Source organism: Amphibalanus amphitrite, unplaced genomic scaffold (assembly GCF_019059575.1).
Source record: "Amphibalanus amphitrite isolate SeventyFive unplaced genomic scaffold, NRLGWU_Aamphi_draft 001371F_arrow, whole genome shotgun sequence".
In the NCBI taxonomy this organism is placed as follows: Eukaryota; Metazoa; Arthropoda; class Thecostraca; order Balanomorpha; family Balanidae; genus Amphibalanus; species Amphibalanus amphitrite.
Window position 1 is genome coordinate 16,506 of NW_024882864.1, and position 11,132 is coordinate 27,637.

An 11,132-nucleotide genomic window follows, 5' to 3' on the forward strand; every position below is an offset into this window, starting at 1 on the left:
ATACATGATTTCCTCGCATACATGTTAAAAAACACCTTTGTGGATTGACTGTGTTCCAATCCATCCACGTCATCCGTTACAACCATTCATGCACGGAAACCGTGTAACCTATAAACATTCTACGGTGCACCGCTCTGCAACAGACGAACAATGTTGTTTAAAGGGACCAATTTTGGGGCATACGGAGGCATAAGCGGCATATTTTGAAGGGGAGAAAGTTAAGCATGTGTAATGTATGAGCAACTGATATTTTGTATTTATGACCAGCCATCAGCCAGTATCGAACTCTGCATTGTAATCGCATTGCAGCCGGCTATTTCATCGGCCTTACAAATTGAATATGGAAAAAAAATAGAGTATTCCATTCTGACAAGTAAAGCCAAATTCATAAAGCAGTTATTTTTTAATAATATGTACCAGAATTAACGTACTATCCATAGTTTAAAACTTAGTCTAAAGTTAGTTGAAAAGCGTATAGTTGATACTAAGATGGAAGGAATCAATCTAAGGCAGAAATGGCGCAGCTGTTTCATTCTTAAAATGTGTTCGCAAGCAGGATTTACATGATGCTAGCGACATCTATGAATGTAATCAGTGATGGTGATTGGCTGATCGAGTCCATTAGCAGTATCACTAATTTACGCTAGTCTAGGGTTGAGGCAATGTGCGCATGCGCAGGATATTGTGCTCTCATGGAGGGGATTTTGGTACCTCGGGCAGCGCCCAATACTTTTTGGACCTGTTATGGCCTCCGCATCGAAAGACGCTAGATAGAAAGGTTGTAGAGGAAGCTTGAGACTACCTTTCCCCACAATAATATTGACACTTTATCTTTTAGCTTACGTATGAAAAAAGTCGATTGAAAAAGGTCGATTTAACATGGAAACCCTATGGGGTAGTAGTTTTTGAGCGCCCATTTGGCCTAATGCTACCAACTGTTACTGGCTTGGCTACCCCTGGTTCTCCCAATGCGAGTATAGACGATTTCGGCAACGTAGCCGACGATGCCGTCCCTGTAGAGAAAGGAACGGGGTCACGGGAGGCCAGCAAAAGCGCTCCTCTGACGGGAAAGCTGGCGCCCCGACCTCCAGCACCAGACCGCGAAAGTACATGAAGTCATGCCGAGCGGGTCCTGGCAACATCTTTCTCGCGCCGTATCGGACGGTACAGCAGGCACATGACTGTTGACACTAGCCGTTTTTACGACGGCCGTCTGGTACACATTTGGTGCACATCTGGTGCAGATTTGGTCAAATTAGGTTCAGTGTGTCTCTGAGTAGCTATCAGCTAGGGTTGCACCAAGGCTCTATAGAAGGTTGCACTAATTGCTTATATGCCTGCTTTGTCATCAGAGTATCATCGATTAAAACACTGAAATAAATTCATAAAATAAAGATATTTGCTGTAAAAGAGATTAGGTACAGATTTCGTCAAATTAGGTGCAGTCGCCGGATAGCCCGTCGTGAAAACGGCTATTATGTCTGATAACACGCCGGAGTCGACGCGACGAAACTGGGGCATTCCACGACAGATTACCCAAAAAAATCGCGAAATAACACCATACCTCTCCAATTTTAATTAAATTTCGGCTATGGGTTTATCTCGCCCGGCGATTCGTATTGTGACAATTTCAATCACATCCGTCGAGTACTTAGGGAGATACTGCCCCAGGCCACTTAATGACTATCATAAAAAACTATAAATTTCATCCGCGGATATTTAGCTAAATACTCATTAGATTCATATAAAACTGCACATCCCCACAATTGGAATCAAACAAAGATTTTTGTGATATGAATTATTTTGGAAAATTTTTGATTTGATTTTTTACATATAATTCGTTTCTAGAAATTAAATTTTGAGAATGTGGCCATCTTCTTTCCAATTTATTTTTGCATCTTAAGTCCCCAAACAAACTTCATATAAGGCTGAACTATGACGTCAAATAAGTGAGCCTATGTAATGTTAAAGGGACACTCCCACCTTAACATTAGTTTTGAGTTGAGATAGCCAAATTGGTGGCCATGGCCTGCAAATACCGGTTTGGGCACTCACAACATCGACAAATGCTTTAATTCGGAGATACGGAATTTCAAACTTGCAGTTTTCGGATTCTAAGGGGCTAGTGCATTGGTATGCCCCCTTAGAATTTGTGACGTCAGCGGAGATCTAACGATTTTTAAATCTTTAACTAAAACGTTTGGTAGCACGCGGTGGTATATGCTGCTTTGCGCGCAACAAATGCCGCACTTTCAAATAAAGTCGCTAGGAACAGCGGAGATCCCAAAAAGTAAACAAAAGTAAAAGTCTAATATCTTGAAAACCGGTGAATATTTTTCGATGAAATTTGGTAGATATTCGTTTTCGCTCTTTCTGAACCGAGCGACATCACTTTCGTGCCAATTCATTAACTTTTTTGAAGGTGGGAGGGTCCCTTTAAAAATGTCGCAATAGCGAAACGCCCTCATTGCCAAACAATTATTTACGGGGAGAATGTACTTCACGCATTCTTTGCAAGGTCCGATGTTTCAGTTTTGCTCCTGGACCTTGCGTGACGTCATAAAGACGCAACGTCATTTGTGACGTCACTAAAGCTGTTTGAGGTGAGAATGTTTCGTCAATAGACTCCAAACAAAATGAGGGCATCGAGGGAAGGGTCATCAATGTAGGTAGGTAGTGGTACTCAGAATCATCTCAATCGACATGTTTCTTTACCTGAACGACTTCGTTATGACCTTGATCTGAGGTAAGCACGCTGAGCTTTCCAAAATATCCGCACACCCACGGGTGGAGAATGTTTGAAAAAGTTACCCCGGCCGGCGACCGAAAGTCAGAAAGACGATGATGCTCAAATATTTGTCAACGGTTATCAACAAACCCCTATTCTGTGGCATAGAATAATGGATTTCTGCGTACGTTTTTAGGGAAAACTGCTGCACGCAGGTGCGGAAGATTTCGTAATTGTAACAACAATTTTGCAACACGCCTTAAAATTTCGGACGCATGTCACCTAGTGGCTAGTGCTAGGTTAGGTCATCAGGTCAAATTTGCTGGATGATCGTGCTAAAAATGCCATCAAGCCCTTTGCAAAGCTTATTCCGTGGAAGTTGCAACCTTCCCACACAAAACAAAATGTCAAATTTGACCGTTTTGACCCTCTTATTGATTTGAGCTCGCACCTGAAATATTAGGTATTCGCGACCGAGCCTTAAACGAGTAATCGAATGTTTTGTTTGCAGTGTTTAAGCTCCGTTATGTTCATGAACTGTGAGAAAAGTTGTCGGAGAACGCTAAAATAAGAGAAAGTTGGCTTTTGATGATCTATAGTGATTTTATTATTGAGCTTGCCTAAAACATGACCAGATAACCTCTCGACTCAACGTGTTACGATAAGGCCACCACCCTGGTGCGGGTTAAGTTGGGGGAGCCTTGAGCCCCAGCAGCTCGTCCTTCTATCTCACTGATCCTCGTCCTGTCTTGTGATGTTATTACAGTGCCATCTTACGCTAACGGCCCTTAAATATGATTTACTTCTGTTTGATGAAACATGTCGAGCTCCGCGACGAAAAGACTTAAAAACATAGAAGCTCCAAAATGAAAATAAAGTAAATTTTCAAGAACTTTTGAAGGTAGATAAGAATAATGAGAGTACTTTTTATAGATGGCAGTTTTTTTCGTATGGAGACAGCTTTCAGGATTTACAAAAGTGGAAAAAGTTACCCCGGCCGCGCCGGGGTCGGCTGAAAGTTACCCCGGCCACGGCCGGGGTGGCCGGGGCAGGTTCTCCACCCATGCGCACACCATTTTTCGCGGCGGAGCATCACAAATTCGATGGTGCCAGATAAGTGTCAGGTACCGAAATGACGGTGCTGTGACCATTTGGGGGATTATTCGACCGAAAATTGGATCCCTCCTTCAGGGTAAGAGCGGGTCACCGCCACGACGCGATCCTTACGTCAAGCTACAAGCTTCAACCAACCTTCTTCCGCTTTGCCAGGCTGCAACAGAACGGGGCCGGTTTGGCACGTTCTGTTGCCTTTTTCCTGACACCTGTCAGTCCTTCCGCCGCTGCGGGCAGCCTCGGAGTGGGGCCGATTCGGCACGCTTCGGTACTTTCTTCGAGTCATCCTTCTTCGCTGTCCTCGGTGCTGGGCCGGTTCGGCACGCCCCTGGCAGCCACCCTGTCCTCTCGCCGTCCGCGAGAAGACACGCTCCTGGGACCGCTGTCAACTGCTTCTTCGCCGTCCGCGACTTCTGACCTGCCATCTGAGTACGGTTGCCTTCTGTGGCACTCTCTGCTCGACCAACGATCTTGGGCTTCCCCACTCCCCCCACCCCCGCTGATTTTGACACAGATTCCCTTAGATTCCACCTCTTCTTTTTCAGTGCGCCACCCCTGTAGGCCCACCCATTTGGTCTGGGTTCAAAATTTCTAGTTCCACTGTCAAGTACCTTGCTGGTTTAAAGGATAGGGCTTATCGATACTGCCCCCTCTTGCCGACAGTGACGATCCGATAGCTCCCAACCATGTCCCGCACCTTCCCCCCTCCCAACCATTCCATGGTGAGTGGGTATATAGGGCCTTGGGTGAGTGAGGCGGTGGCTTGTTCTGCGGCGCACGGACAAGCGGGAGGTTAAGCTGATCTATCCATGGGTCACCGAGAACAGCATCACCAACCACATGAACACGTCTCTCAACATCACCACCTACAAGCTCAAGGCCGAGCTCTCTGACAAGGGCACCGCTCTCTACATCCACACGACGTCACACCAGGAAACCGAGGCACTGCTCAAACTCACCAACATTGGAGCCATCCCGGTCGAGGTCAAGGACCCCATTACACGTGTCCAGGGGTCCATCTGGGCTCCAGAGCTAGACATGCTCGACCCAGCCGACCTTCTCGAGGACTTCGGCGCTCAGGGGGTCACGGCGGTGTTCCGGCCGCCGCGAGGGCCCAAAGCTATCCTGTACCTGACGTTCAGTGGTAGCTCCCTCCCTGACCGCGTCACGGCAGGATACCTGTCCTACAGGACCCGCCTGGTCGTGCCGAAGCCCCGGCGCTGCCGCCGCTGCCAGAAGTATGGACACGGTGAGGCCCAGTGCCGGGGTCATGAGCTGTGTGGCCGCTGTAGCGGCCGCCACCTAACCACTGACTGCATTGCCACCCATCCGGCCTGCCCCGCTTGCGGTGGAAGCCACGAGGCGTCCCATCGGGACTGCCCTAAGTGGCTCCAGGAAATGCAAATCGCCACACTCATCCATCGGCAGCGCATGCTTCCGAAGCAGGCGCGAGCCGTGGCCAATCGGGACTTCGGGTTCCAGGCCCCCGCACCTCGCCGAGAGCCTGCCGAGGTTCAGTGATCGTCAGGCGTTCCCTCCACTGTCCTCTGAGGACGAGGAGGGCAAAGCCACAGACTCTCCCGTCACTCCGGCCACGGTCCGGAAAGCCCTGTTGAGGATTGTTATGACGAGGATCCTGGCAGTTTAGTTCACGCGCGCGCGCCGAATTGAAAGACCGAAATAAGAACGGATAATGAATGACGAGAATGACTTGGAACTTGAAATTAGACCTTGAGAAGCAGTGAACTGATTACTGAACTACAATGATATGAGAGTAACTTGTCGATTGAATGAATGAATACGAGTACCTAGTTAAGTCCGTTTGTAGTATAACGCTGAAAATAGGAGATTAAGAATCTACGGTACAGATAACCCCTTAGACGCAATTTCATCAAAATCTGAGAGGTAGGGTGTTATGGCTTGGTCGATCTGTCATGGAACGCCCCAACTACCGGTACAACCTGCGCGCAGCCTGCTCGTAAGAGCGGGCCTGCTGACAAAAAACCCAGGGCTGGAGTCATTTGACTTCCGGTATCTACTCGGGTCGCCCGAGAACGTGGAAAAAGTACGGCACGTGATAGGAACGATGTTCAGTCGCCACATTGCCACTGGCTACATAACGCTGCGCGCCCTAACACATGTCCTCAGCAGGCCCATGTCACTCCACTTTTGATGACATCATAAGGGGGCCTCAGGACAATTAATGGCGCGGTGCGCCACAATCGCTCCCAAACTACTGGCCAACGGCTGCCATTTTTGAAAATATTATTTTGAAATAAAGTTTCAAGTAATGAAAATATTGTAATGAAATTGTAACTTAAATCTATACCATATCTAAAAACTTACTGAAAAATGAATTATCCATAGGAAAAATATAAGCTCAATGCGTTTTTACGTTGCTTTCCTGCTGCTGCAGAGGGTTTTTAAATCGTCTATAACTTCAAAACCGGCCATTTCTTAGCATATTGCTGCTCTTTTTTGTCGCTGGAAAATTAGTTGGGCTTTCCATTGACATCAACGGCTGAGCGGTATGTGCAGAGTGCCATCAATAATCTTCAAATGAAGTTAGTCATTTTTACGTTGCAAAGGAATGGAGTACCCCTTGCGAGCATCAGGGATGACGTCACTCAGGATCTGTCTCTGATTGGTCGGCGGGGGAGTGACTGTACCTTCTATAGATGGCCTTGGTCCTCAGTATCATCCCGCGCCGGGTGCTCCCAGGCGCATATTTACGTCTGGACAACGAGTTGCGTTGGAGAGGCCGGAAATAGTGGCGATTTCAGGACCGCAAGAATGGACCGTCATTGGAATGATTCTTTTTGAAAACGTGCACTGTTTTCGGCCGGAATTTAATAGTTTCTACAAAATATTTTCTAATTACGTTTCCACCAAGAATGAATGCCATCAGGGCTAAATTTTTACTACTTTTGCATTTTGTCAAGAAGCATATAGTGCTGTTATATTGCAGTTTTTGCGCGTTTGTTACAAAATATGAAGCGAATAATCGTCAGTGTTATTCATCAGTGCCAAAAGTTAACTTGAGGGGAAGCTATGCTAATTGCCCTTGTCTATCCACTAGAAGTTATTAAATATTTTGCTTTGTGTATTCCAAAAGGAGTGGGAACTGTTTTATTTGTGCCTTCATGTCAGAATTGAAGGTGGATCATTGAATTTTCAAGGCAGTTTACAAACAAGCATTTGGTCATTCTCGTATATAAGCAGTAGCTAAGAAGAAAAGGTTGATCAATCCTGAAGTTCAGTCATCGTGCCTCAACTTGGCAGCAAGATCCCCAAGGACAGAGGTTATATTGTATACCTGTCCTGTAAATAAAAGCATTTTTGTGCCTACAAAGGCTTAAGCTATTTGTGGTGTGTTCGGAGTGAGGTTATATGGCTGTTTTTGTTGTATGTTTATGTGGAGATTGAATATAACTGTGACCCTTTGCTTGTTTGTATACTTACTATGGTTAAACAGGGAACAGCACATTCACATAACATACTCACCTAGCACCTAACTCATAGCTGTACCCTGCAGGATCTGTAGGTACTTGTTCATGTCTCGAGCATTAACAAAGCACTAAAGTAGCTTAGTAATCATTTCCCACATTTTCTGAGCATCTAACATGACATACAGCAGTGCAGAGCAGCTTCAGAGAAGAAACACTTAAATGCACAGACTCACACCAGCCACCCAATGAGCCAGTTCCTCAGTTGACTGTTTCCCTGGATGCAGCTTGGCAAGGTGAGCTAACTATAGGCAAGTTGAAGGTTAGCAGGTAAGGTTGAGTTAGGGTGAGTACCTACCTATAACTGGGTGCTTCTGCTATGCAGGTCTTGGGTAAGGCTGCAAATATGTGTGATGATTGAGGTTAGGTCAGCTGTCAGGTTATTCAGGTATGCTCATTGCTCAGGTCACATTTTTATGGACACTTGGCAAATTAAAAAAATAGCATAACCTAATCTAAGCTAACCCGACTAAACCTACACAACTACTGACTATAGGAACTAAGCACCTACCTACTTGTGCCTACATCTCATACCATGTCAAAACTCAAAGTAGAGTTCCTTGGTGGAAGATTACCCTCAGTACTTTTTTATCCCAGCCCTGTGAAGAAAACTAATACTTCTAAGCTCTGAATCACTGCTGGCCATCCACAGGAAGAAACGCTGAGACTGAGAGCTTTGCCATTGTATATTGGACCAACAATCATGAATCACTATTCACTATCATGAATGACTATGAACACATCATATGATCACATTGTTGCATGGATTGTCACATTGACAATTTTATAACAATCCTTTTTTCAAGAAATACAGTAATGATTAACATCAAAATCAACATTAAGTGGATTTGGTGATCCAAGCTTTCTCCTCCAGTTGCAGTAGCAATGGAATGATCGCATGTTTCATTTGCCAGACACTGAGTAGATACCTGACCTGATGCACATTATAATCTGCACAGCATCTAAGCATAGTAGAGCTGCCAAAGTCCATTCATTCTAGATTTTTAACTTGATAGTTAGCACTAATTTATCTTGCTGTTGTAAGTTATCATTCAATATTCATACCAATACATCAATATGCGCTCATCAGTCAACATTTTCTGGCATGATCCTGCTCAGCGTGCACTTCAGCATTGCTCCAAGATCTGCAATATTATAGCTTGTTTTCAGCCAATAAGCTCTTTTTATTTTACTTTTTTTGCTGATATATGAGCCCGATCAACTTGCGTTTATTAACCAAAATTTAATAACTTCAAGTTCAACTTGATATTGATATTGCTCAGGAGTCAGGACCTCTGTCAGCCTCCTGGATACTTCGGATTGTTTTCAGTCACATGCTTCTTAAATATGATATAAGTTAATCGTAATGGATCCAAAACATCCAACAAAACGACGTACAAGAGTACGGAAACCACCAGATAAACTCAAAAAGCGCCTTGGAACAGAGCCAAGTGGTCCTCCGTTTGTTTGTTTACAATGAATGTAGTGCTGATGTATTTTTAGGACTCTGAAGGTCGGCTTATAAAAAAATGAAACGTTTTTACAAAAGTTGTAAAGCAAGTAATATTTATCTACAAGAACTAAAATATTCAAAAGCCAAACACTATGAAATACATGAATCGGAACGAAAAAGTAACCCGAAAATCCAGCCTAATCACCGGCTCCTAAAACTGCAACAAAATCAGCACTTTTCCCCGCAACTCGTTGTCCAGACGTAAATATGCCTCCCAGGCCCATGTCGTCCCCTATCTCCCTGTGTGTCCAAGTGCACAAATTACGTCACACGAAGGGGCGGAGTCGGGGGCGGAGCCTAGCGCAACGGCCGCCAAATTTGAATTTGTTTTATAAGAATGTAATCTATATCTTGGCTTTCAGTCACTTGTTATCGATAGTTTTATGAACAGTTAGCTGTAATATAAGTGATTTTTAAAGAAAAATGCCTATTCTGCTTGCAATTTCGACTTGAGTCCGACCCGTGCCTAGATTCGAGCGCACGATCTTTGGATCACGGTGCAAGCGTCCTAACCACTACACTACCGCGGCGGCCCAGCGGCCGACGGAAGGGAGGCTGCGGAGGCATGGGGGCTTTTCTACGCATTTTCGGGAAAACTAATGGGTTTAGTGAAAAACTGCTCTTAAATAATTCAAAGAAAAATGTCTCTCTTTCCGATAATGCACTTAGTTTTGTGCTAGCTTTAGCAGAGTTTGTTCTACAGCACTTCAAAAATCGCCCATTTGCATAGGACTTAAACCGGGACTTCAAGACTTGCCCCCAGATGACGTCACAAGCAGACGTCACGATCGGGTAGAATCGCCGGACGACCCTACCTGGTATGTATGTAGGGCCTTGGGTGCTCCTGCTTGGTGAAGACCAGGTTGTAGAGTGGAACCACCTGGTGAAAATCGTTACCGAGACACTATAGGGCGAGGAACTTAAAGGGACTAACCCACCTTTACATTAGGTTTGAGTTGAGATAGCAAAGTTTGCGGCGAGGTTCAGAAGACACTATCTATCTTGGTCGCAACTCCAGCAGCCTCGTGTTGTTGAAGGAAATAGTTCCCTTCATTTGAAAATGTTCCATGTACAAGTCCCAATCTCTTAACCATTAACGGCAATCTGATGACGTCATTTGCCTTTTGAACGCCTGTCACGCAATCAAGTGAAGTATCACTTAATTTACGAATAAGCCAATCAGATGCTTTTGTATGAGCCGCGTCATATTTTGAGAGCAAATATATTTGCTGCCAAATTTCCCTCCAAATTGACATGAAGTAAATCCTGCCACTGATGTATCTGCCCACTAATCGGCCTCCTAAAACCTGTTATTCAAGAAAGTTAAGAAATGAATGTCGCGTGTGCGTCATGACTGCCTACCATAAACGCTACCATATTCTAAATTTAACTTTACTTTTACTAGTACCGACCACATATAGTAGGTTTTCTAGTAGTTATTCCAGAGATTACTACCAGAATTCGTCCTACCCTTCACTCAATATACCCTGGCACCGGGACATCCCAGATGTGGTGGAAGTGGCCGAGATCTGCCTCGTGATGTCCAGGTCCCAATCCGACACCGAGCGGGTGGGCAAAACAGCCAAACGCGTCAGCCAGGGCCGCTTTGAGGGGAAATTTGATGAAGTAAAAGACGACAGCAAGGACAGGGCCAAAAAATAAGTTTTATCATTGAAAACACCGTGCCCTTGTGCGTGTTTTCAGCTGCGCTGGTGGCCAAGAAATGGACGAGTCGCACCGTTTGAGCCTGAAATAGACAGTGTCCGATTCACAAAGTCTGAAGGTTAAAACAAGGCCATCTATAGAAGGTACAGTCACTCCCCCGCCGACCAATCAGAGACAGATCCTGAGTGACGTCACCCCTGATGCTCGCAAGGGGTACTCCATTCCTTTGCAACGTAAAAAGGACCAACTTCATTTGAAGATTATTGATGGCACTCTGCACATACCGCTTAGCCGTTGATGTCAATGGAAAGCTCAACTAATTTTCTAGCGACAAAAAAGAGCAGCAATATGCTAAGAAATGGCCGGTTTTGAAGATATAGACGATTTAAAAACCATCTGCAGCAGCAGGAAAGCAACGTAAAAACGCATCGAGCTTATATTTTTACTATGGATAAATCATTTTTCGCTAAGTTTTTAGATATGGTATAGATTTAAGTTACAACTTTATTACAATATTTTCATTACTTGAAACTTTATTTCAAAATAATATTTTCAAAAATGGCCGCTGTTGGCAAGTAGCTTGGGAGCGATTGTGGCGCACCGCGCC

At 44.9% G+C, this 11,132-nt stretch overlaps 1 protein-coding gene across 1 annotated transcript; it reads left to right on the top strand.

Annotated features, from left to right (window-relative positions):
- Positions 1–4,681: 4,681 nt before the first annotated feature.
- LOC122372548 lies at positions 4,682–5,362 on the top strand. The gene has a single exon (XM_043349847.1). It carries the CDS (start codon positions 4,682–4,684, stop codon positions 5,360–5,362), a length of 681 nt encoding a protein of 226 aa, XP_043205782.1.
- Positions 5,363–11,132: the final 5,770 nt, after the last annotated feature.

Coding starts and splice junctions, on each gene's coding strand:
- LOC122372548 (XM_043349847.1), top strand. CDS start 4,682: ATGAACACGTCTCTCAACATCACCACCTACAAGCTCAAGGCCGAGCTC.